The 27,205-nt window shown below is 45.1% G+C and overlaps 1 protein-coding gene across 1 annotated transcript in view; it reads right to left on the bottom strand.

The window, feature by feature from the left end:
- Nucleotides 1–27,205, bottom strand: part of LOC137532967 (cofilin-2) — a 91,357-nt gene that overhangs the window by 32,577 nt on the left and 31,575 nt on the right. Inside the window, exon 2 of the mRNA XM_068254038.1 lies at nucleotides 6,178–6,485. Coding sequence (XP_068110139.1) covers nucleotides 6,178–6,485 — 308 coding nt within the window. The remainder of the gene's footprint in view (nucleotides 1–6,177; nucleotides 6,486–27,205) is intronic.

The following is a 27,205-nucleotide window of genomic DNA, read 5'->3' on the forward strand; positions in this document are numbered from 1 at the left end:
TGGCTGACCTTAACCACCATCCTCCACAGCTAACCTTAACCACCTCCCCATGGCTAACCTTAACCACCCCCACCCCCCAGGCTAATCTTAATCTCTCCCCTCCCTCACGGGCGACGATATTTAATGTTGTTAATAAGTATCTGGCGCTTGATTGTGCACATGCCGGGCATACATTCCTGTGTGTCAGAATGTCAACTGATACCAGGACTAAAGCAGGCCATGCAAGCATTAACATTTATAGCATAATATGTCGCATGGGATTGATTGTAATTTCAGGCAATTTTTGGCAAAGAATCAATCGCAATTACAATCGGATGGAAAATGTATATCGATCTGACATGGCGGTGGAGTGGTGCTCAATAGACAGCCCATAGCGCTGCACTGTATTGCACAGTGCAAACGCTGGAGTACTTTAGATTTTCGATCAATTTCATGGTGAATTCTACAGTCAGTGTGCTGTGTTTGGAGGGATTTGACCCCTCTCTGATCAGATTCAGATCAGAGAGGCATTGATCTGGTCGCCTGCTACATTTGGTGGCAATCTATGTATGTATGGCCACCTTAAGATATTTAAGTCGTTATCCTGGCAGTACTAAGCTCTAATCGATCTCTCAGCTGCAGTTTTGTGATATGGCCTGCCTGACTATTGCTGATCTCTTCCACTTAACCCTTTAGTAACTTCAATAGAGTTATCTAGTTTGAGATAACTGCTCTGCTTTTGACCTCAGTCAGCTGTAAATTCTTGGATTGCTTTGATCCCTTTACTAGCAGAACATATAGGAACTGAAAAGCAGAAGTCCTCTGTTATTGTCCCACACTGCCCCTAGTGACAAGTGGTCATAAATACACATTACAGCAGTACTAATTTGAAGCAGGGAAATGTAACAAATGAGAAATAAAAAAAAATGTGCTAAAATAAATTGGCCCGGATCACTGGCCTCTAAATAAATTGGCTGCTAAAGGGTTAACTACCGGGTTGCCTAGCCATTCTCAATTTCCGATTGTGACCCGGCAACCCTGATCTCTTTCGATTTTCTGCCCTGTTGTCAGCCTCAGCTTGTGCCCTTATCTCTGCCTGCTGGTCCCCAGCTCTCACCTTGGTCTGTCTTATTGTTTAAGTGTGTCAGCGGCCTGCCCTGACTTCAGCTAGTCACCTGACCTCTTCTAGATTCTGTTACCAGCTCCAACCTCAGCCTCACTTACCAGAAGCAACAATCACCCGCTGCAGTGTCACAGCTCCTGCTCCATTCAGTCATCAGGGAGGTGAGCCTGAGTGCTATGTACTTGGAGTCATCATCCTTTGCATGGTGCTCAGGTGAATGTTGGGAGATTTCTTAAACTACATGCCCTTGGTGAGCCTGAGTCCCCTAGTGGCAAACAGCCTGACAGGAACTGCTTATCATTCTTTACACAGTCATTGGAGAAAGCTTCTAAAAATCTATTTAAAATCCCATTTCAGGCACGACCATTGTTATATCAATTATGCATAAAAGATTGAAAAACAAATTGTAGGTTTTTCGGGGAAAAATGGAAACACTATAACATTTAGGACAGCTTTTGATCATCTGTGCCACCCCAGCACTGTGGAAATATTCCTGTGATAGCAGCAAGCACTGAATTGTAAAGGAAATCACAGTAAAAATTGCTCTGCACTTCTCACAGTCATTTGGATTAGAGCTGGGCCATCTCAGCTAATATACTGTAGTTGTAGCATTTTCCACAGCCTCGGCTTCTGGCATCAGATGACATAGATTGTAAACTTCTGCCAAAACCATCTGCTTCTGGAAGAATTTACGAAAGCACCTCCTTTAGAACAACCAGTTTGTCGGGAGAAGAGGGAAGTACTACCAGTGTTCAGACAGGATGTATAGGAAAACCACCTGAGGTGTAATTCTAGCATTAGAAGCATGGAAATTCTACAACCAAGGCTAAAGGTCAAAGCAAGGGAGTGCTGGCAAATGGTGGAAGAGGTCAAATGCCTCGTTACTGTAAAATAAAGAGTGGAATTAACAAGGACTGAAGGCTTTTTTCAGTGAAAAATATACTGTACTGTACTGTAGAGGAAAGAGCAAAAAGGGGGAAAAAATAAATCAATATATTGCAAAGTGAGAAGTCAAAAAATAGGAGAGAGATCAAGAAATGATGATATTTGTCATGTAATTTGTTCATGCTGTTTGATCCACAATCAGCTGCACATAATCATCTTTACTGCTGGTGGACATGAGAAAAACCAGACAGCACCAACTGCCATTATGGATAACCACACCCCCTAACAATGCGATAGGATAAAAGGTTATTTTTTTTTATAGATATGCACAGAGGGAGGTACTGGTTGCTTGGCTAACAAGATCACACTGTGGGAGGGGTTTCAATATCAGTGACACAGACCCCCCCTGATGATCGATTCGAGATTTGATCGAGAAGGTAAAGATTTCTCATGGCAAAAGGGGTATCAGCTACTGATTGGAAGGCCAGTAGGTCGCAATAGCAGCATAGGGGGCGATATACAGGCTGGGAACACGAACAATCACTCGCGTTCCCATGCCTGTCGGCCGGTGACGGCGAAACCGGAAGTCGTCGCCGGCGGGTCCAGAGGCATTGGACCGGAGCTGCGAGGGCACCAATCGGCTGCAGGGGGCTGAGGGAAGCCCCAGGTGAGTTAATCTCATTTTTTTAACAGGCTTAAGGTTCACTTTAAATTAACAATTACCTTTAAGGAATACTGTAGGGGGGACAGGGGGGAAAACAAAGTTGAATTTACCAGGGGCTTCTAATGGTCCCCCGCAGACATCCTGTGCCCGCACAGCTGCTCACCGATGCTCCGGCAGCACCTCCGGTTCACTTCTGGAATTTCAGACTTTAAAGTCTGAAAACCACTGCGCCTGTGTTGCTGTGTCTTCACTCCCGCTGATGTCACCAGGAGTGTACTGCGCAGTCCCAGCATGGTCTGTGCCTGTGCAGTACACTCCTGGTGACATCAGCGGGAGCGAGGACACGGCAACGCAGGCGCAGTGGTTTTCAGACTTTAAAGTCTGAAATTCCAGAAGTGAACCGGAGGCGGGGCCGGAGCATCAGTGAGCGGTTGCGCGGGCACAGGATGCCTGCGGGGGACCATTAGAAGCCCCTGGTAAGTTCAACTCATTTTCCCCCAACCCCCCCTACAGTGTCCCTTTAAAAATCATTGCTCCATTAGACTTTTTTTATGTTATTAAAAAGTACCTTTCCATTTAAATTTGCAGCTGGCTCCGAATTTTCAACTCTGAGCTGAAAGTACACTTTTTGAAATGTCTGGAATTTTGTACAGTATGAACTGCCTAGAAATCTCCCATCTTGCTGGATAAAGAATTTGCTGCAGAGAGTAGGAGCTTGTTATTTCATTTTTTTTTCTATTGACTGAAACAAGCCCAGATTTGTAGCAAAGCAGCCTAGGGCGTCAAATGAGTGGCAGATGAGAAGGGGCAGCCGGCACATACATATATGCCTGTCGCCAGTGAGTTGGGCGCAGGACGAGCCAAATGATGACTCTCTCTGCTGCCGCAAAACTCCCCAGTGGCGTTAAATGCTATTCCCCCTCCAAGTTGTCACAACTCAGAAGGAGATGTAATTCCGGTCCGGCAACCTCTGGAGCCCCAAATAACCCTTACGTGCCCCAGGCAGTATTACATTACTCCTATGGGGCGCTTCGCGGCCGGCACTCAGGCAGTTAATAGGTGCCATCCGCCGTCACACAAACCCTACTGGTCCGCAGCCCCCCCTGCTTCCTGTGCACATTGTGGGGGACTACGAACTTCGTAATGCGGAGCTATGCAAGAAAAGTGGCCCAGGGCAGCTGTAAAGTCACTAACTTCATCTGAAACTTCATCCTCTCCCCTCCGTCATCTGCTGTGCGCCTCTCTCTCCAGCCGGTGATTCCTATCATGTGACTCGCTGGTCACATCCAGGTGAGTCACAGGAGAGGAAACATCGGCTGTTGGTCAGGGGCGGCTGGTGACAGTGTGCCTTGGGCGGTAAAAAGTATAAACCTGGCACTGGACTGAAAGCATTGACTATTAGAATATGTAAACACTCCCATATCACAGGTATAGAATCCTGTGGAATAATGTGCTTCATCTGCATATTTTAAAGTGTACCAGAGGTGGTATAAAAAATGATATACTTACCTAAGAAGAAGAACGTTTCTGGATCCTACAGAGGCTTCCCACATCTTCCTTGCCCTACTTTTTCCACTTGCGGTCGGACACCCAGAACATATCTAACAAGAACCTCTCGGGAATGTTTGCGTGGCTACCCTCCCCGCCGCGCCTCCGCATCCCGCCGAGCCTCTTGCCGAGCCTCCCCATGGAGTTAAAGCAGCTCTAATGCGCAGTTACGGCCATAATGGCGTAGGCATAGTGCGGTCAAACCTGTGCTTGAAGATTCTTACCTCATCTGTGATGAATAAAGGGTCACCGATCTCACTCTATCAACATTACATCCAGTGTGTTTTTCTTCATACTACAGTGATGATACAGATTGTGCAATCAGATTGTATGGTATGTGGCTAGCCCAGTCTGTGTATGTCAGCGTCTTATAATATGTGTCTACCCATGTTAAGGTGCCCACACATGATACAATTTTTTATATATATTTGTTTTTTTATTCAAAGACTATCAGGGCCGGCCTTAGGTTTCACAGCGCCCTGAGCGTAACCAGATTTTGGTGCCCCCCCCCCCATTCATCCTCTTAGCGTGCACGCGCGTGCGCACACACACACACACACCTACACGCCTAACTGTATATAGGCAGCAGATACGCCCTTTAGTGTATATAGACATTCAAGACAGATCCCCCCCCCCACTTAGGCAGATCCCCCCTTAGTGTAAATAGGCTACTGGACTTGTATATGTAGGCAGATCACATATGCTGCCTATATATACACTAAAGGGGGGATCTGCCTATATATACAAGACTAGTAGCCTATATACGCTAAAGGGGGATCTGCCTACATATACAAGACTAGCAGCCTATATACACTAAGGGGAGAATCTGTCTATAATAGGCAGATCCCCCCCCCCCCTAGTGAATATAGGCTGCTAGTCTTGTCTTCAGATCACCCCCTTAGTGTATATATAGGCAGATCACCCCCTTAGTGTATATAGGCAGATCCCCCTTAGTGTATATAGGCAGACCCCCCCTTAGTGTATATAGGCAGACCCCCCCTTAGTGTTTATGCTTAGGCTACTAGTTGCAGATCCCCTTTAATGTATTTATGCAGGCAGCAGATTGTATCCCCCTCCCCTCAGCGTAGGTAGGTTGGGGATAGGGAGCTTACTTGCTGCTGGTCACTTGGTCTTCTATTCTCAGTGCCAGCTGGGAAGGATTCTGGGAGCACGATGGGCAGGACTCATGTCACTCTCAGGACAGTCACACAGGGCAGGGCAGGGTGGCTGGCACACGTGCTGCGCGCTTCTAGCAGCCTGAGGCTCAGCACTCCATCCATCCTATCGTGGGGCTGGGCGGAGTCTCGCACTGACTCCAAGAGGCAGCGCGCAGCAGTTGCTGGTCTTCGCCCCATCACCCCCAGCGGCACCAGGGGGCGGAGCGAGACGCAATGGATTGGACCCAGCCGGAGCCCAAAGCACAAAATAACATATGCGGCCAGGGCGGCAGGACAGGAGCGCCCCGCTGGAAGTCGACGGCCCGGCGCCCTGAGCGATCGCTCCGGTCGCTCAGGTCAAAGGCCGGCCCTGAAGACTATAATCGATTTTTCCAATTGATTGTAAATTTTAAGAAATCTGAAAAATGTATCACACATGCGCGTGTTCAATTTTTTTCCCAGGTTTGAAAAAAAACAATAATGGTTGAAAGCTCCCCCAAAAATAGTTTGGGTCTATAAACCATAACATTTTCAATCTATTCTATCCTAGGAATTTTCTACCTTGCCCAATTAAAAATATGGAAAAAAAAACCCAAGAAATGTATCGAAAAAAAACCCCAAATTTTTCTATACAAGCAACCGGTTTTAGTGAAAAAACAGGAAAATAGAATGTTTTATTGTAACATGTGTGGCCCCTTGTAGTCTGAACTTAAGCTGTCTTCCAATCTTGCTGACTGAAGCCATAGAATACATTGCAATAACAAATCTATATTTAAGAGAGATGCACATCGTTGTTTACCACATCCTTTCAAGGAATGTACCAGAAGATGAAGACAAGGTCCTCTTTCTTGGATTCCTTGGTCTCATAAGTGGCGTCATACAGTCCATAACGACAATCGTCAAGTGGCAGAAGATTAACAAAGGTCCTGTATGGGTCCTCCACTGTGTTGCCAATATCTCCCACCAGTATTTGCTTATCCTTCTCCACAATGATCTCCTTTTTGTCAGGGCTCAAACAGAACAGAACGGCCTTCTTCCTCTTCTTCACCTCCTCCGCTGTTTGAGATTTTCTCACCTTCATATCGTTGAACACTTTGATGACCTCATCATTTACTGTCACACCAGATGCCTGGGAATAAAATGAAATAATTGCATTATTCCTGTGTTTGCCTTTTTCCTTTATTATATTTTAGAGTCAGGTAGGCTTTCAGAGTGCATATTCGGTGACCACACACTCAACCTATGGGTATTCCAAGGTAGACCACCAGGGAGTCAGACCAGGAACCCCTGATCCTAAGGGGAAAACAATCCAAATGAAAAGTGATAGATCTGGATTTAATGTAGCAGTGTTGCTTTGATGCATTATAATACCAGAACTACAACAGCATGATGTTGTGGTCAAACAAGACCTTTATCAAATGCTGGCATTTGATAAAGGTCTTGTTTGACCAAATACCCCCACCTCCCAAATTCAGCCTTGGATCCTGTGCATTCAGTATGTCCACCCTCAATGTTTTCTTCTCCTTGTGTATGTGCATTATAACAACTATGCGTCCTTGTGCCATTGTGTGGCCATTTTAACCCCCCATCCCCCCCTCCTCGTTTGTTCCTGTTTCCTTTTGCACCATCATCATTCATTTATAAAAGGCAATGACATACATACAGCTTAATTAAAATTGGTGTCTGTAATTTAGCTTTACAGTATATATACAAAAAGTCAGCTTGTCATTCATTGCCATTACGCTGTTAGATCAACTTTTTTTTGCTCTCCTTGACCTGTGTATTGCTAAGGGTATCCCTCTACTATGCTAAATTAGAAGTCAATCCATTGACTACAAATGTTCTAATGTATCATGTTTGTTTAGCATTTGCTCACTCGCTAGCTCACAGCTCATATTCTCTATCCAGCCAGTTTCTGCCAAGATGTAAATCCATGCACACCTTCAACACATGGATAATGTTGCAGTGGGTCTTGAATTTGAGTCAGGCAAAAATGTTGAAGGAAATTTGGGAGCACCAGGCGCCACCATAGGCTGTAATGTAAATTAGGGCTATAGTGGCGCTCAGTCAGGAATTTGGGCGTCGTCAAAACACAGTGCCCAAATTACGATAAAAAAAAACAGCGTAATTTGGCTGCCAGCAATAGCCGGCAGCCGAATTACATCTTACCCCCGAGTCGATGATGGCCTAGAGGGGGAATAGTAATTAACGCGCCAAGACTTTTGCAGGTGCAGGGAGACGTTTGTCATAAACACCTAGAATTACAGCCACAATGAGCCATTCAGATACTGTACTCACTACGGCCTTTCCCAAAAGATAATGGGGTCTGCAAATTTTTCAGTATATACATGATTTTTGTTATCACATCAGACATAGTACAGTTTCTGGTTTATTTCTTGGTGCTCTGCTCTTAGCTCAATCACATTAGATCAGATGTACTCCATAAAACGTATCCCACTAAATTAGAGTGAGCAGGTATACCTACCCAATCCCTCGTATATGCTATGTTTGTCTTTTTTCCGCAATGGGACAATGCATGAAAGCTGAATAAAAATTAATTCTACATTAAATGAAATGTAGAATTATTACACAGTCAGGAAAATGTACGAGTTTGAACGTGCCGTGGCTTATTTTCAAAGCGGAGAAAGAGGACGCAGTTTTTTAGCGATGGCGATTTTTGGAATGATTGGTGTGATTATGTTCTTCATGCAGAAGTGAGCTCAAGATGGATATTCACCTACTATGAATATGAAGAAAAGTAATTACCATCAGACACAGGAAAAGGTGTTACAGGTACAGTACATTTATTGCGAGGGTGCAAAATGTTTTTTTTTTAATGTATAGAGATTAACTCCACTTTAAAGCAGAACTTTAACCAAGGATTAAACTTCAGCCCAATGAGCAGCTGAGGCCCCCTTTCCCATGAGAAAGCTTTACCTTTTCTCTAATAGATCAGGGGGGCTGTATGGCTCATATTGTGGTAAAACCCCTCTCACATTGTGATCTCATGACCATGGTCCTGATAGCTTGCTGTCTGTGAACCTTATTGCATTGTGGGAAATAAAGGCTTTTTCCATCTGCCAAGCAAGCAGTATTGTCCTCATGTGCATAGAACTCTCAGTAACGAACATTCTGTACAGATCACCTGACAGCACTAAAGATGTCGCCACCAGTGATAAATTTCAGAATGTAAATCAGGGAGAGGAAATATTTTACAATGAACAAACACTAAATGCTGTAATTTATAAATTAATATTGTAGAAAATAAGCTATTTTATTCCTTATGTTATTTACACTACAGTTCCTCTTTAAGTCATTGTACTAACATTCAAATTACGTATTTTTCCATCTGCAGAAAAAAATTGGTATTTTTTTCTTCTGCATATCCATTCACGCATTGTATAAAAATGCACATTTTAGCCAGTTAAAGAGACACAGAAGTGTAAAAAAAAAATCTTTTTATTTAATAAAAGTGTTTAACATAATAGCCCTAACTATGCCGACATTGTAAACTATCTAAATCCCCCCTAACTCCTCCCTCCCTCTCCCCTGCAAAATCCACAACTTTCTTGGTTGTGGATTTTGCTGCTCTAAGCGCTTCCATGTGAGGCAGGACTATGAGCTGCAGCCCTGCCTCACACACGTCTGTCAGCGGCGTCTCCGCCTCTCCCCCGCCCCTCTCAGCGAAGGAAGATTGAGAGGGGCGGTGGAGAGGCGGCGATCTGGGCTGAAAGACGCTTGTGAGGCAGGGCTGCAGCTCATAGCCCTGCCTCACATGGAAGTGCTGCCCGGATTGCCCCCCGGGAGTTTGGGAGTATTTAGTTAGATTAGAGCAGCGGGAATGCGGTGGTTTAGTTAGGGCTATTAGGTTAAACACTTTTATTAAAGGAATACTGTAGGGGTGTCGGGGAAAATGAGTCGAACTTACCCGGGGCTTCTAATGGTCCCCCGCAGACATCCTGTGCCCGCGCAGCCACTCACCGATGTTTCAGCCCCACCTCCAGTTCACTTCTAGAATTCCAGACTTTAAAGTCTGAAAACCACTGCGCCTGCGTTGCCGTGCCCTCGCTCCCACTGACGTCACCAGGAGTGTATAGCACAAGCCCAGTATGGTCTGTGCCTGCGCAGTACGCTCCTGGTGACATCAGCGGGAGCGAGGACACGGCAACGCAGGCGCAGTAGTTTTCAGACTTTAAAGTCTGAAATTCCAGAAGTGAATGGGAGGCGGGGCCAGAGCATCGGTGAGTGGCTGCGCGGGCACAGGATGTCTGCGGGGGACCATTAGAAGCCCCTGGTAAGTTCAACTCATTTTCCCACGACCCCCTACAGTATTCCTTTAAATAAAAAGATCGTTTTTTTGAGACTTCAGAGTCTCTTTAAGTTTGTCTGGATGCATATACACATCCATTTTGAGCTGCAGTAAATTAATCTGAATGTGTATACACTGCCAGTGTTTTTGCAGCATGTGTGTGCATTTGTTTATGCTTGTTCACGGCCGTGGAATTTATATGTTGGCAATAGGTGAGGGGGAACACGTGTTCCCTGAGCCAATCAAAGATCTGTGAATGAATAAGCACGCCTTGAATCTCGAGGCATGTTCATTCATAAAAGTGACAATAACTAATGCAGTTACTAAAACGATTAACAAACACTTCCTGTTAACATCTAGGAGAGTGTATCATCTAGTGACCAAAAAGTAAAATAAAAGTAAAAAAAATAAATAAAATGTAATAGTTATAAAAACCTGATTAAACCCTCCCCCCTCCCCCGTAGTTACCAAACAAAAACACGTAAAAAAAGTGACGGTTACAGAGTTAACTTAAGATTTGAGCTGTATTTACCTTATTTTAGCAAATAAGGGCTTGTAATTATTGCTAGGATACAAAAAACCCACAAAAAAAAAAAAGAAAAAATACATCTTTATTTCCAAATAATATATTGTGGTCATACATTGTACTAGGAACATAATTTGAATGTTGTGATAGCCGAGACAAAAGGGCAAATAAAATGGGGGGGGGGGGGGGGTTTATTTATAGTAGCTCTTTTGTTTATTTTAAAACTATAGGTGATGGAATTTGAGGAATGGAGTATTTTTTTCCATTCTTTTCCTATAAAATGCATTGAAAATGAAGTAATTACTGAAAACAAGTATCATCCCCAAAAAGCCTAATTTGTGTTGAAAAAACAAACAAAACAAGATATAGATAATTTAGGTGTGATAAGCAGTGATAACGTTATTGGTGAATTAATGGGAGGAGCACTGACAGGGGAAAATTGCTTCTGTCCTTAAAGGGTACCTAAACTGAGAAGGATATGGATTTTTCCTTTTAAAATAATACCAGTTGCCTGACTCTGCTGCTGATACTTTGTCACTGAGGGTACGTTTCCACTTGTGCGGCGCGATTTGCTCGCGGAAAACGCGTCAACGAATCTGCATACGGTTGCGGATTCGATGACGTTTTCATGCGGATTTTCACGCGGAATCGTTCGCGATTTTAACAACGCGATTTTAACCATGTCAATGCCGGCAAGCATTGACATGGGTTTTTTAACGAAATTGAGCGCGGAAACGCCGGCTAAACCGCAAGACTCAAGTGCTTGCGGTTTTCCTATTTAGTTACATGACCGACGGTTCGCGTGCGGGTGTGCGGCGTGCGAATTCTGACGGCTCTGCTGTGCAGATTTTCTCTCGAGAGCCGCACAGAATTCCTGACAAGTGGAAACGGCGCCATCCACTAGTATTGTTTGAGCGAATCTGTATGCAGGAAACACATGCAGATTCGCTCTAGTGGAAACAAGCCCTAAGCCACAAACCCTGGAAAAGCATGCAGATCAGGTGCTCTGACTGAAGTCAGACTGCATTAGCTGCATGCTTGTTTCAGATGTGTGATTCAGCCACTACTGCTTCAAATACACCAGCAGGAAAGCCAGGCAACTGGTATAGTTTAAAAGGAAACACCCATATCCCTCTCAGTTTAGGTTCCCTTTAAGGTGAAAACAACCCACGGGCTGAAGTGGTTAGCATGTACAAATGAGCAGCTCTGTGTTGGAAAATGCATACATATTTTATTGTGTGAACAAAGCCATAGGCTAAGATCACACCATGTGCATAGCGCTATGTCCGCAACTCTGCATGTTAAAACGTGCACGTTATTTTCATAGTATAAATAATTTCTATGTAGTACATATGTTTTCACACATTATCCAGAAACTCATTGTAGAAAGTGTGATATCATGGTCTGCTACAATGCAGTTGTATGAGTAGTACATTCACATGCTGCAACACAGCGTAGCATGCATCATGTTAGCTCACCCTTAAAGCCCAACTTCAGATTTGTGTTTTTTAATGCATTTTTTGTGGAATATGTGATCATTTGCAATGCACTAAGTCTACATTATTAATATTTTAGCTAGGTTTGCGGTGCTGATTTCCAGTGTAAATGTCAGATGCTAATTGGCTGAACTGAATAGCAGTCTGTGCTCTGTTTAAACTTCCAATCCATCCCATCATTCACCCACAGGAAGAAGCCAGGGAGCAACTGGGAGGGTACATTAGCTAGTCTTCCTTTGTGAACTCAAAGCTGGCCCTGCTCAACTACTCTGTATTGCTGCTAAAAGATTAACTCTGTGGTCAGCACTGTAGCTCAAGAGTTTCATCTTCAGTTCCTGTCTAATTTCTTCCAGGCAAATGAACAATAAACATTATCCTTCCAGCACCCTCCCCAGTGTGTCACGACTGACGTGAATAATTAATATCCTTTTAACTTAACACACTAGGCAAGTTTCTTCATTTAAGAAAAACAGACTTCTGTTAGGGTAAACACCTCACAAAGGGTACATTCCAAACGTTCAAAAAAAGTGGGATGAAACTAAACACGCAAACTAAACCTAGAAGATGAATCTATCACTAAATTCAGTATAGTTCCAAAACAGTCAGGCAGGGAACACACTACATGCGTTTCTGCGCGTTTTGCCGCGAACGGCAAAACGCGCACGATTTTAGAGGCTATTGAAATTAATAGCCTAGCTCGGGAAACGCTGCGCCGCATGCGTTTGTGCGCGTTTGCGTTCGCGTTTTTCTCCGCGTTTTGTACCCGCACAGTTTTCTGCTTTTTTCCGCACATTGCATGACACTACATGCCATGCAAACGCAGAAACGCAGAAACGCACGCGGAAAAACGCACGCGTTAGACGCGACCGCAAAACCCGACGGAAACCTGGGAAACGCAGGGGAAAACGGCCCTGCAAGTGTGTTCCCTGCCTCAAGGTTTAACAAAAACACAGGTATTGTTGTTCAATCCACTGATTGAAATAAAATCAATCCTGAGCAACAAACATGATGATTTATCTTGAATGCAGCAAAACAGGATGTTAACCCTCTGGGCGATAATCCCGAGCTGAGCTCGGGGTAAGCCGACGCAGAGGATTTCTCAGGCCCTGGTGGGCCAATTTGCATAATTTTTTTTGTTGCACGCAGCTAGCACTTTGCTAGCTGCGTGTATATACCGATCGCCCCCGCCCGCGCTGATTCGCCGCTACCTGCCGTGTCATGCCGCCCCAGACCCCGTGCGAAGCCTGGCCAATCAGTGCTAGGCAGCGCTGAAGGGTGGATCGGGACTCCCTCTGACGTCACAATGTCGTTGGCGTCGATAACGTCAACCCGATCGGGGGAAGCCAAACAGGAAATCCCGTTCTGAACAGGATTTCCTGTTTGATTTGATCGCCGAAGGCGATCAGAGGGGGTGGGGGGATGCCGCTGCACAGCGGCTATCATGTAGCTAGCGCTAGGCTAGCTACATGATTAAAAAAATAAATGAATAAAAAAAGAAGTGCTGCGCCTCCCCTGGCAATATTATTGTATCGCTCAAGAGGTTAAAGCAGCAGGGACAGCCATGCTATACCAGGAAAAAAACACATACATAAGTACAGTAGATAAATACTTGTTCTATTTACATAACATATGCATTGTAGTGTCCACGTTTTGATTTCAGTGAATTTTACATAGTAATTAAAGAGAAGACTGTTCCAGGCATTTTCCATCTTTACAGCCTCTGAGTGAAGCCAATCCTAAAATAATTTTCTCCCTTACTCCAAGAAACTGCACTGTCCTATCTAGCTTGCTTTGTAAACACATTTGAGCACAGCATAAATTGTATTTCAGTAGCTTCTGCAGAGGGGTGAGGTGTATTTTCCTTTCTCAAATTCTCAGCCTCTTCTCACATTGAACTGTCCTCAGCCAATCAGTGAGTAGCAGGAATGTGGGAGGGGAGTTAACAAGCTTCCTTCTTCTCGGCAATGTAACAGAAAGAAGCCAGACTGACTGAGATAAGATTCATTACAACAGACACATTTATGATTATATTGGAATGCTTGCAACGCAGACTGCATGTAGACTACATAATAAACATAGAGCAGTGGGTAAATGGAATTAGATTTTCTGGCTGACAACCATACCTTAATATTTAGTCAAGCTTTTTAAACTATTAAGGCTGCTTTCAGACAGGAGACTGAACTGTGTTAGACGCAGGGGAGGACTGGCCAGGGGGGAAAGGGGGAGATTTCCCCCCAGGCTGCCTCTCATTTAATGATTTAGGGCTGGTACAGTGTTTGCTGCATTCAGGTTTTTGTATAAGGCAATGTGAAACATTAGGCTGGCTGAGAAAAATAAAGGTGCAATTACGGAGCAATTAGAGGATGGGTAAGCTGGTAAATGTACACAACAAGATGCAGAGCAAAGGCTTGCCTGCAGGGTCCATAGAAAAAAAAAACCCTCTGTCTGCTTTCAAACCATTATAGCTCCCAAATGTCCCTCTTCTGAAGGGACAGTACCTCTATGGACCTAAGTGTGTGTGTGTGGGGGGGGGGGGGGAGTCTTGGGGAATTAAGGTGGCCATACATCTGTTGTCTCGGCGATCAACCAACCGTTTAGATAATTACTATCGGATTGGGTGAAAATCGGTGCCGCCACAAGCATGCCCAATTGACGATTTGACTGATTTTGGGCGGAAATTGGTTGAATCTGAGATGCTGGGAAATCTCAGGCCGATGTGGTTGATTTGGTGTTCAGCGGTAACGACGTGCGATAATCATGAACAACGGACACAAGGAAACCCCTTGCTGTCATCCCTCCAAATGTATTACCGTATGTGACCCCCGGTGCCTGTGCAGTTATACTTTACCTGTCACACTGCCCTGGAAGCGTCCTTGCTGTATTTCCACATGGGCGCCCCACGTGACTACCAGCATGTAGCACGTGGGGTACGTATCTGACGCCATTTGGGCTGGGGCTGCCATGGAAACGGGCCTCTAGTTTGTGTTTTCCCCCAGGCTGAAAGGTCCCAGTCCTCCCCTGGTTAGACGCCTGTTAATGCAATTCGGGTGCAATTTAAATGCAGCCAAATTGCAGCGTTTGTAACACCCTGAGGTAAATTTCCAAACCTGAAGTTTTTACTAAACGTGCCACTGTAGCATAGTGCTCATGACTGCAATCACAAAGGTGTTCAAAGTGTAACTTTTATAATAGGCATAGGACAGTATTGCCCTCCATGTGGCTAGGTTTTCATTATATTCTGAAATTTTGCTTAGCTAGGGCGTGTAATCTAATGTGGTCTCCAAAGAACCCCACAAAGGATGATGGGCCGGTAACACTAGTGGCCAACAGATTGTATACTGCCAGGGTCTCCCAGGTTGTGGCTCCCAGATGCACTCCACTCACATCCATGTAGGACAGGGTATATGCGTGGTATAAAACATTAATCTAGGCAGGAAAGGATCATAAGATCTAGTAACAAGCCAACATTAGGGCCAGGGGGATCAAGGTTGAGTAGATGACTGGTCAAAGGTCAGGGAAGGCCATGGTCAGGCTTGGGCAAGAAGACTACAAGAAGGTCAAAGCTGGTAATGCAAGATCACTGAGTTTGGCAACAAATAGATTAAGAGTAGATAGAATGGCCAGACCACAACTGGAGCAGAAGATCAGGACTAGTCAAACCAGTTGGGTTGGTCAGTGAAACAAGAGTAAAGCCTTGTACACAAGCTTGATTAAAGTCAGCTGAGGAGGCTGATAATGACCGCCTCAGCCGATAATCAGATGTTTGTACTTAGGTCACCAACCTGTGAGCAATCCACCCGGTGGATCAACTAACCCCCCCAGTAACGATCGATCCTTTTGTGCATGCAGCTTGACGTCATGCACACATCACAATGTCGTCCCTCTGCCCCGCTGCATAACAACAGAACAGTTATTTTTTTGGACTATAAGACTCACTTTTTACCCCCAAAAGTAGGGGGGAAAAGTCACTGCGTCTTATAGTCCAAATGCAGGGAGTTCCTGACTTCTAAACACCTGCCAATACGAACCTCAAACTCGTCACAATGTCTGGGACTCCCTGTTCTATGCCCATGCAGAGGAGGACACGGGGGAACAAATGAAGGACACAGGGAGACACAAAGGGGCACAGAGGAGGACACAAGGGGGACACAAAGGGGCATAGAGGGACACAAAGGACAGGCGGACACAAGGGGGACAGAGGAGGACACAGGTAGAAACAAAAGGTACAAGGGGGCATGGCATGAGGTACAAAGGGGGCATAATCCACAAGATGCCTCTTTACCATGGATCCACCAGGTTTAGTATATTTTTCCCCTGGTTTTTGTCCTCTAAACCTAGGTGCGTCTTATGGTCAGGAGCGTCTTATAGTCCGAAAAATACAGTAAGCACTACTATGTATCCTGCTTTTCTATGCGATGGGGGATTAGTGAAGGTGGGGGATTTAGTGGTGGTGAGCCAATAGGCACTGCAGCAAGGATCTTATTTTGGAATTCCACTAATGAATGCTTTATGGATAACAACAGCTCGGCTATTTAAGGACCACTGCATTGAAACCTGTTATTGGAAGTACATTATTTCAGCTGATCAGGCATCCAGTTTCCTGTTCTAGGCTTGCCTCTAGTGTGAACTAGCCAGCGTGTATTTGGAATGCATGGAGGTGGTGTGAAGCGCTCTTTACTTTGTGGAGAGATTTAGTCCTGATTGTTCCTGGTGATAGCTCAAGTACTTTCACTACACCCACTGCAATTTATTATGTGTTTTTGGCAGTAAGTAATAAAATTAGATTTATTTTAAAGCTTGGTAGCAGTGCCCTTTTCTGTCATTATAGTTATATACAGTAGAGTCTCGGCCATTCGGCACTGACGGGGATGCCAAATCGGTGGGCTTTCTGGTTGCTTGAGATTCTTTGTTAAAAATTGGCCTAACTAATAAAGTACTGTACCCCACTCTATATACAGTACATACCATAAACTTTGTATTAAATGTTAAAATACAGTAATTGAAAGTATATTACTTTTTGGAGGAGCATTGGAACCCGGTCTTGAAGGACAGCAGAGCACTCAAACAGCCTAAGAAGTTGGCAAGGCACCAAGAATACTGATAATATTGTGCTCCTCGTTGGATGAGACTGCTGGTAAGTTGAGTTCTGGATAACTGGGACTCTACTATATAGTGATTAATGTTCTTTCCTGATTCACCCTTGCAGTGGCCAACTTCCTCTTCTTTAGACAATATGGAGCAAATCCGCGGCTGTTTGTAGGCATGTGCCTTGAGTGCCGCCTAGTGGTCAGGGCATGCATTGCACCCTTACACTGTGATTTGGCTTTATAAATGGGACAGTGCAGAGAACATACAAAATGGTGTAAATATATCAAGTCCGCAAGATATTTACACCTTGTGACAGACTTACCAAATATAATCAGACCAACATGTGACAATCAGCCACTCTGCATGCAAGTAGTTCAGTGATCTTTCCAGATTCCTCTCTGTTGTCCTCCCAAAGCAATACTAAAAATGGGAAAACACCTCTCTCAAGGCAACAAAGGTGTTTGTTTGGTAGTGGAGCCAAGTCACACTTTAGATCACGTTACTTGTGTGTTTTATGCCGGGCTAATGCGTCATGTTTTTCTGGGTCCTGTTCAGCCTGCTGTTTGTACATTTTAAACTTCTGGTTGCAGGACTTCTGATTTTGCAACCATACAAATATTTTTATGTCATAGCACCTTTACTTTCAATGTGAACTGTCCAACTATCTATGGAGAAAGGAGCAGATTGTGCGTGTGTGTATGCATTACATTTAAGTGTTAAAATTACCATCCATCCCTTTCTTAACCACTTGAGGACTGCAGGGCTAAACCCCCCTAGTGACCAGGCCATTTTTAGCAAAATTGGCCACTGCAGCTTTAAGGCCAAGCTGCAGGGCCGCACAACTCAGCACAGAAGTGACCCCCCCATTTTCTCCCCACCAACAGAGCTCTCTGTTGGTGGGGTCTGATCGCTCCCCCCATGTTTATTTTTTTTAAAATAAAATATTATTGTTTGTTTGTTTTTCTATAAAACCCCTGTTTCTTTAAATGTCTTCCCTCCCTCCCTCCCTCCCTCCCCACAGCCAGCCAATTATGGCGATCGGCTGTCATAGGCTTCTGCCTATGAGAGCCGATCGCTCTCTTGTCCCCCATGGGGACAGCCGTGTCACACGGCTGTCCCCAGTGCAGCGCTGCTGCTCATCGCAGCGCTGCACCTAGTAAATAGACGGCGTGATCGCCGTCTAACAGTCTCCCGAGTGGCAATAGCCACTCAGAGACTGAAGGCGGGGCGGAGCTCCGCCCTCCGAGCATGAGATGCGCTGGCACCATGCGCGCGATCTCATGCAAAACAGAGCCCCAGGACTTTATGCCAATTGGCGTTAGGCGGTCCTGGGGCTGCCGCCGCGGCCACGCCTACTGGCGTGACGCGGGCAGCAGAAGGTTAATGAAACTAGCAGTTGGCTATAAGAAATCCATAAAGTACAGTGTGCTAAGACTACCTCTGTGGTGCCTCTTACTACAGTTGTCCCTACAGGTATCTGCCTAGTTTGCCTATGCCTAAAAGTCAAACTGCGTGCAACCGCATTCCAATGCAAGCATTTTGCAGCGATAACTGAGTTTCTGCATTGGAGAGCACTGAAAGCAGTGGATTGACAGAACTACAGCTGTATATATTTCTCTTAAGTTTTAAGAGATGGTTTATTTTTGATTTTTTTTCAAAATACTTACTGTATATACTCGAGTACAAGTCTAGAAATGTAGGTCTGACTCACTAAATCAAAGTATAGGGGTCGACTTATACACGAGTCACAGGCAACACCAAACCCAATGAGTAATGTGTGTAATATTAGTGGCATTTCCATTTGCAGCAATTTAAGCTTTCTTGATAAAGGGAATGCCAAGAAAACACAGTTCTGAAAGTCTTGGCCACAACAATTAACAAGGAAAGGGTCAGGGGGAAATTACTGGGCTGCAGGAAGGGGAGTGAATCATTGCTGCACTTGGGGGCCTGGAGGAGTTATTGGCTGCACATAAGGGACAGGATGGGTTAATGGCTGCAATACTGTATGCAGTGCAGTCATTAACCCCTCCTGGGCCCCAAGTGCAAGTGTTAATTCTTCCTAATCCCCAAGTGCAGCCATTAACTTTGCTGGGTAGACTTATACTTGAGTCAATAAAAATTCCAGCTTAAGAGGGTCAAATATTGGGGTCGACTTGTATTCAAGTATATACGGGTAATGTATTGTTTCTTATCTTGGGGTTTGGACGGAGTGGGGAAGGTGACAGTCAGTTGTCCTGTCTAGGACACACTAACATTGACCCTGAGTAAGGCAGGGTTATATACATGTCTTCAGTTCCTCTATCTGTTGTGGGGACATATTTTTACAATGACATTCAGGATAGCTCCAGGGTAACCTAATCCCATAAACCTACTAGGGATTAGCATTTACTAGTTAGGAACATAATAAAACTATTAGTCACCGTACAGTTATATTGTGATGGTTACAACGAGCGCTCTTCTACTGTGCCAAAACCTGACTGTAAGAGGAGAGGCCTAGCAACAGACAGTGCTATGAAGCCCAGGCAGGAAGGATGCAGGGGAGTGGGCCGATTACAGTATAATGAAAATATTGTCAATCTTTCACAGTCATTTCTGAAAGGGAGCTTTATATCTACAGTATATGTTCATCATCGTAAAGTTTGTCAAATCTAAACCACCCCTGAACTGTGCTTCAACCTGTAGCCTTTTACTTATCTGCGAATTATTTCAGGCCCCCCCCATAGTCCACGAGGTTCCTCGGCGTCCTTTGAGTCCACTCTGTTCTCCCACTGGTGGCTCCGTAAGATGTGCAACCCAAACCAGTGTCGCGCTGACCACGCATGTATGGGCATGCGCATACCCTGTTGGTGCCAGCGGACGGAGGTGTCAGCGGGAGAGCGGAGGGGACCCAGAGGGCAACGAGGGACTACAGGGGCTGGAAAAAGGAGGATGTCCTCGTTTTTTTTGTACACAATAAGTAAATACCTTCTGTTTTAGGTTAGCCAAAAAATCAAATTCCATTTACCTATTGCTTTGTTTTTATTATGCAGCCTGCAACCTGACCCTACATTGCAAGCATCCTAATCTAATGATAAGTGTTTCTGCTTTAATAAATCTTATCTCAGTCAGCCTGGCTCTATTTGGTACACTGCCGACAGGAGGGAAGCTTGTCATCTCCTCTCCCACATTCTTGCTCCACCCTGATTGGGTGAGGGCAGTTCAGTGTGAAGCTGCTGCAATACGATCTGTGCTGTGCTCACATGTGTTTGCAAAGCAAGTTAGATATGACTGTGCAGTTTCTAGGAGAACAAAAAGAGTAAGGGAGGAAATTACATCAGGATTGGCTTCAGTCAGTGGCAGTAAAGATGGATAATGCCTGGAATAGTTTCCTCTTAAATTACTTAATGTGGACAGTACAATACATGTGTTATTTAACCACTTGAGGACCGCCCCCAGCCGATGGGCGGCGGCAAAGTCCGGGCCCAAACGACCGCAATACGCCCATCGGCGGGGGCGGCTGCGGGAGTGGCTATGCGGCGATCGCGTCATTCGTGACGCGATCAGCCGCCGGGGACTCGCTTCGCCCACCGCTCGTAGTAACCCGCCGGCCGTTCGGAAGCGCCGGCGGGTTACTAGCACCCGGATCGCCGCTGCACATATGTATAATAGGCTTTGTAATGTATACAAAGCCTATTATACTGGCTGCCTCCTGCCCTGGTGGTCCCAGTGTCCGAGGGACCACCAGGGCAGGCTGCAGCCACCCTAGTCTGCACCTAAGCACACTGATTTCCCCCCCCCCGCCCCCTGATCGCCCACAGCACCCCTCAGACCCCCCCCCCCCTGCCCACCCCCCAGACCACTGTTTGCACCCAGTCACCCCCCTAATCACCCATCAATCACTCCCTGTCACTATCTGTCAACGCTATTTTTTTTTACCCCCCCCCCCCCCTGCCCACTGCCCCCTCCTGATCACCCCCCCCCCACCCCTCAGATTCTCCCCAGACCCCCCCCCCCCCCCCGTGTACTGTATGCATCTATCCCCCCTGATCACCTGTCAATCACCTGTCAATCACCCGTCAATCACCCGTCAATCACCCGTCAATCACCCCCTGTCACTGCTACCCATCAATCAGCCCCTAACCTGCCCCTTGCGGGCAATCTGATCACCCACCCACACCAATAGATCGCCCGCAGATCCGACATCAGATCACCTCCCAAGTGCAGTGTTTACATCTCTTCTCTCCTCTAAACCCCCACTAATTACCCATCAATCACCCATCAATCACCCCCTATCACCACCTGTCACTGTTACCCATCAGATTAGACCCTAATCTACCCCTTGCGGGCACCCAATCACCCGCCCACACGCTCAGATTGCCCTCAGACCCCCCCTTATCAATTCGCCAGTGCAATATTTACATCTGTTATTCCCTGTAATAACCCACTGATCACCTGTCAATCACCTATCAATCACCCCCTGTCACTGCCACCCATCAATCACCCCCTGTCACTGCCACCCATCAATCACCCCCTGTCACTGCCACCAATCAATCTGCCCCTTGCGGGCAATCTGATCACCCACCCACACCAATAGATCGCCCGCAGATCCGACATCAGATCACCTCCCAAGTGCAGTGTATACATCTCTTCTCTCCTCTAAACACCCACTAATTACCCATCAATCACCCCCTATCACCACCTGTCACTGTTACCCATCAGATTAGACCCTAATCTGCCCCTTGCGGGCACCCAATCACCCGCCCACACTCTCAGATTGCCCTCAGACCCCCCCTTATCAATTCGCCAGTGCAATATTTACATCTGTTATTCCTTGTAATAACCCACTGATCACCTGTCAATCACCTATCAATCACCCCCTGTCACTGCCACCCATCAATCACCCCCTGTCACTGCCACCCATCAATCAGCCCCTAACCTGCCCCTTGCGGGCAATCTGATCACCCACCCACACCAATAGATCGCCCGCAGATCCGACATCAGATCACCTCCCAAGTGCAGTGTTTACATCTCTTCTCTCCTCTAAACACCCACTAATTACCCATCAATCACCCCCTATCACCACCTGTCACTGTTACCCATCAGATTAGACCCTAATCTGCCCCTTGCGGGCACCCAATCACCCGCCCACACGCTCAGATTGCCCTCAGACCCCCCCTTATCAATTCGCCAGTGCAATATTTACATCTGTTATTCCCTGTAATAACCCACTGATCACCTGTCAATCACCTATCAATCACCCCCTGTCACTGCCACCCATCAATCACCCCCTGTCACTGCCACCAATCAATCTGCCCCTTGCGGGCAATCTGATCACCCACCCACACCAATAGATCGCCCGCAGATCCGACATCAGATCACCTCCCAAGTGCAGTGTTTACATCTCTTCTCTCCTCCAGACACCCACTAATTACCCATCAATCACCCCCTATCACCACCTGTCACTGTTACCCATCAGATTAGACCCTAATCTGCCCCTTGCGGGCACCCAATCACCCGCCCACACGCTCAGATTGCCCTCAGACCCCCCCTTATCAATTCGCCAGTGCAATATTTACATCTGTTATTCCCTGTAATAACCCACTGATCACCTGTCAATCACCTATCAATCACCCCCTGTCACTGCCACCCATCAATCACCCCCTGTCACTGCCACCCATCAATCAGCCCCTAACCTGCCCCTTGCGGGCAATCTGATCACCCACCCACATCAATAGATCGCCCGCAGATCCGACATCAGATCACCTCCCAAGTGCAGTGTTTACATCTCTTCTCTCCTCTAAACACCCACTAATTACCCATCAATCACCCCCTATCACCACCTGTCACGGTTACCCATCACATTAGACCCTAATCTGCCCCTTGCGGGCACCCAATCACCCACCCACACCTCAGAACGTCCTCAGACCCCAGCCCTGATCACCTCGCTAGTGCATTGCTTGCATCTATTTCCCCCCTCTAATCACACCTTGAGACACCCATCAATCACCTCCTGTCACCCCCTAGCACACCTACCCATCAGATCAGGCCCTAATTTGCCCTGTGTGGGCTCCTGATCACTCGGCCAAACCCTCAGATCCCCCTCAGACCCCCTTCCGATCACCTCCCCAGTGCATTGATTGCATCTATTTTCCCCTCTAACCACCCCCTGAGACACCCATCAATCACCTCCTGTCACCCCCCTAGCACTCCTATCCATCAGATCAGGCCCAAAACATCCTGTCATCTAAGAGGCCACCCTGCTTATGACCGGTTCCACAAAATTTGCCCCCTCATAGACCACCTGTCATCAAAATTTGCAGATGCTTATACCCCTGAACAGTCATTTTGAGAAATTTGGTTTCCAGACTACTCACAGTTTTGGGCCCGTAAAATGCCAGGGCAGTATAGGAACCCCACAAGTGACCCCATTTTAGAAAGAAGACACCCCAAGGTATTCTGTTAGGTGTATGATGAGTTCATAGAAGATTTTATTTTTTGTCAAAAGTTAGCGGAAATTGGATTTTTATTGTTTTTTTCACAAAGTGTCATTTTTCACTAACTCGTGACAAAAAATAAAATCTTCTATGAACTCACCATACCCCTAACGGAATACCTTGGGGTGTCTTCTTTCTAAAATGGGGTCACTTGTGGGGTTCCTATACTGCCCTGGCATTTTAGGGGCCCTAAACCGTGAGGAGTAGTCTAGAAAACAAATGCCTCAAAATGACCTGTGAATAGGACGTTGGGCCCCTTAGCGCACCTAGGCTGCAAAAAAGTGTCACACATGTGGTATCGCCATACTCAGGAGAAGTAGTATAATGTGTTTTGTGGTGTATTTTTACACATACCCATGCTGGGTGGGAGAAATCTCTCTGTAAATGGACAATTGTGTGTAAAAAAAATCAAAAATGTGTCATTTACAGAGATATTTCTCCCAACCAGCATGGTTATATGTAAAAATACACCACAAAACACATTATACTACTTCTTCTGAGTACGGCGATACCACGTGTGACACTTTTTTGCAGCCTAACTGTGCTAAGGGGCCCAAAGTCCAATGAGTACCTTTAGGATTTCACAGGTCATTTTGAGACATTTGGGTTCAAGACTACTCCTCACGGTTTAGGGCCCCTAAAATGCCAGGGCAGTATAGGAACCCCACAAGTGACCCCATTTTAGAAAGAAGACACCCCAAGGTATTCTGTTAGGTGTATGATGAGTTCATAGAAGATTTTATTTTTTGTCACAAGTTAGCGGAAATTGATATGTATTGGGTTTTTTTTTCACAAAGTGTCATTTTCCGCTAACTTGTGACAAAAAAAAAATCTTCTATGAACTCACCATACTCCTAACAGAATACCTTGGGGTGTCTTCTTTCTAAAATGGGGTCACTTGTGGGGTTCCTATACTGCCCTGGCATTTTAGGGGCCCTAAACCGTGAGCAGTAGTCTAGAATCCAAATGCCTCAAAATGACCTGTGAATAGGACGTTAGGCCCCTTAGCGCACCTAGGTTGCAAAAAAGTGTCACACATGTGGTATCGCCGTACTCAGAAGAAGTAGTATATTGTGTTTTGGGGTGTATTTTTACACATACCCATGCTGGGTGGGAGAAATCTCTCTGTAAATGGACAATTGTGTGTAAAAAAAATCACACAATTGTCATTTACAGAGATATTTCTCCCACCCAGCATGGGTATGTGTAAAAATACACCCCAAAACACATTATACTATTTCTCCTGAGGACGGCGGTACCACATGTGTGGCACTTTTTTGCACCCTAAGTGCGCTAAGAGGCCCAAAGTCCAATGAGTACCTTTAGGATTTCACAGGTCATTTTGCGACATTTGGTTTCAAGACTACTCCTCACGGTTTAGGGCCCCTAAAATGCCAGGGCAGTATAGGAACCCCACAAATGACCCCATTTTAGAAAGAAGACACCCCAAGGTATTCCGTTAGGAGTACGGTGAGTTCATAGAAGATTTTATTTTTTGTCACAAGTTAGCGGAAAATGACACTTTGTGAAAAAAAAACAATTAAAATCAATTTCCGTTAACTTGTGACAAAAAAAAAATCTTCTATGAACTCACCATCCTCCTAACGGAATACCTTGGGGTGTCTTCTTTCCAAAATGGGGTAATTTGTGGGGTTCCTATACTGTCCTGGCATTTTAGGGGCCCTAAACCGTGAGGAGTAGTCTTGAAACGAAATTTCTCAAAATGACCTGTGAAATCCTAAAGGTACTCATTGAACTTTGGGCCCCTTAGCGCAGTTAGGGTGCAAAAAAGTGCCACACATGTGGTATCGCCGTACTCAGGAGAAGTAGTATAATGTGTTTTGGGGTGTATTTTTCCACATACCCATGCTGAGTGGGAGAAATATCTCTATAAATAGACAATTGTGTGTAAAAAAAATAAAACAATTGTCATTAACGGAGATATTTCTCTCACCCAGCATGGGTATGTGTAAAAATACACCCCAAAACACATTATACTACTTCTCCTGAGTACGGCAATACCACATGTGTGGCACTTTTTTGCAGCCTAACTGCGCTAAGGGGCCAAAAGTCCAATGAGCATCTTTAGGCTTTACAGGGGTGCTTACAATTAGGCACCCCTTAAAATGCCAGGACAGTGAACACACCCCACAAATGACCCCATTTTGGAAAGTAGACACTTCAAGGTATTCAGAGAGGAGCATAGTGAGTCCGTGGCAGATTTCATTTTTTTTTTTGTCGCAAGTTAGAAGAAATGGAAACTTTTTTTTTCCTTTTTTTGTCAGAAAGTGCCTTTTTTCGCTAACTTGTGACAAAAAATAAAATCTATGAACTCACCATGCCTCTCACTGAATACTTTGGGATGTCTTCTTTCCAAAATGGGGTCATTTGGGGGGTATTTGTACTATCCTGGAATTTTAGCCCCTCATGAAACCTGACAGGTGCGCAGAAAAGTCAGAGATGCTTGAAAATGGGAAAATTCACTTTTGGCACCATAGTTTGTAAACGCTATAACTTTTACCCAAACCAATAAATATACACTGAATGTTTTTTTTTTTTTTTATCAAAGACATGTAGCAGAATAACTTTCGCGCTCAAATGTATAGGAAATTTTACTTTATTTGAAAAATGTCAGCACAGCAAGTAAAAAAAAGTCATTTTTTTGCCAAAATTCATGTCTTTTTTGATGAATATAATAAAAACTAAAACTCGCAGCAGCAATCAAATAGCAGCAAAAGAAAGCTGTATTAGTGACAAGAAAAGGAGGTAAAATTCTTTTAGGTGGTAGGTTGTATGACCGAGCAATAAACCGTGAAAGCTGCAGTCAGTGGTCTGAATGGAGAAAAAGGCTCTGGTCCTTAAGGGGCGAAAAGACTGTGGTCCTCAAGTGGTTAAGTAGAACAAGTATTTATCTACTTATATATGTTTTTTGTTCCCTGGGATAGTATGGCTGTCCCTGCTGCTTTAAGGATGGCATTGGCATTATGTCCATGGCATTATTTTTAAAAGCAGCTGGCACAAAGAGTTCATTAAGGCTGGAGCCTCACTTTAATGGCTTTTTTATACTATAGAACATATTGCACCAGAGATAGCTACCTATGTGCCACCACATCACATTGCACAAAAATGCAATCGGGCAATACACACAGCTATTTTCAGCATTCTGTATTGTGTTTCCTTGCTGTGATCTGGTGAAACAATAAAAACATTGTGACCTGTATTTTCAGCATAGTACAGCGCTTGGTAAAACTGCTGAATTATATGAATGACAAAGTAGTGAGAATCCTTGTGGTAGCACTGAGTAGAGAGGTACGTGGATCTCTTTATCAAGGTACATATATGTATAGGAGGGTATGATTTAAAGTACAACTTTGGTGGCGTAGTGGTTAGCGCTCTTGCCTTGCAGCGCTGGGCCCCCAATTCAAATCCAAGCTAGATCAACATCTGCAAAGAGTTTGTATGTTCTCCCTGTGTCTGAGTGGGTTTCCTCCAGGCACCCCAATTTCTTTCCACATCCCAAAAAACATACAGATAGGTTAATTGGCTTCCCCCTAAATTGGTCCTAGACTACAAAACAAGAAGTTTTAAATCAGGATGATACCATTTATTGGCTAACTACAAATGAATAAGAATAAACAAGCTTTCGGCCTTGCAGCCTTCATCAGGTTTACATCCTGTTAGTTTGCAAGCTGGTGGTACAGACAGCTTATATACATGCAACATCAAAAGGGAAAACAGATATTTTTTTCAAGCATAAATACGTCATTAAGATGCCTTAATACAAACAGACCATCTAAATGGGGTAAGATAAGGTTACTTGTTTACTCCATTGCTCACAGACCTGGTATTTAGGATTGACCCAGAGGTATCGTAAATTCTTAGTTCACAAGTTCAAAAACATACACTACACAATATAGACATAGGACCATGGTAGGGATTAGATTGTGAGCTCCTCTG

This window comes from Hyperolius riggenbachi, chromosome 9 (genome assembly GCF_040937935.1).
Source record: "Hyperolius riggenbachi isolate aHypRig1 chromosome 9, aHypRig1.pri, whole genome shotgun sequence".
Lineage (NCBI taxonomy): Eukaryota > Metazoa > Chordata > Amphibia > Anura > Hyperoliidae > Hyperolius > Hyperolius riggenbachi.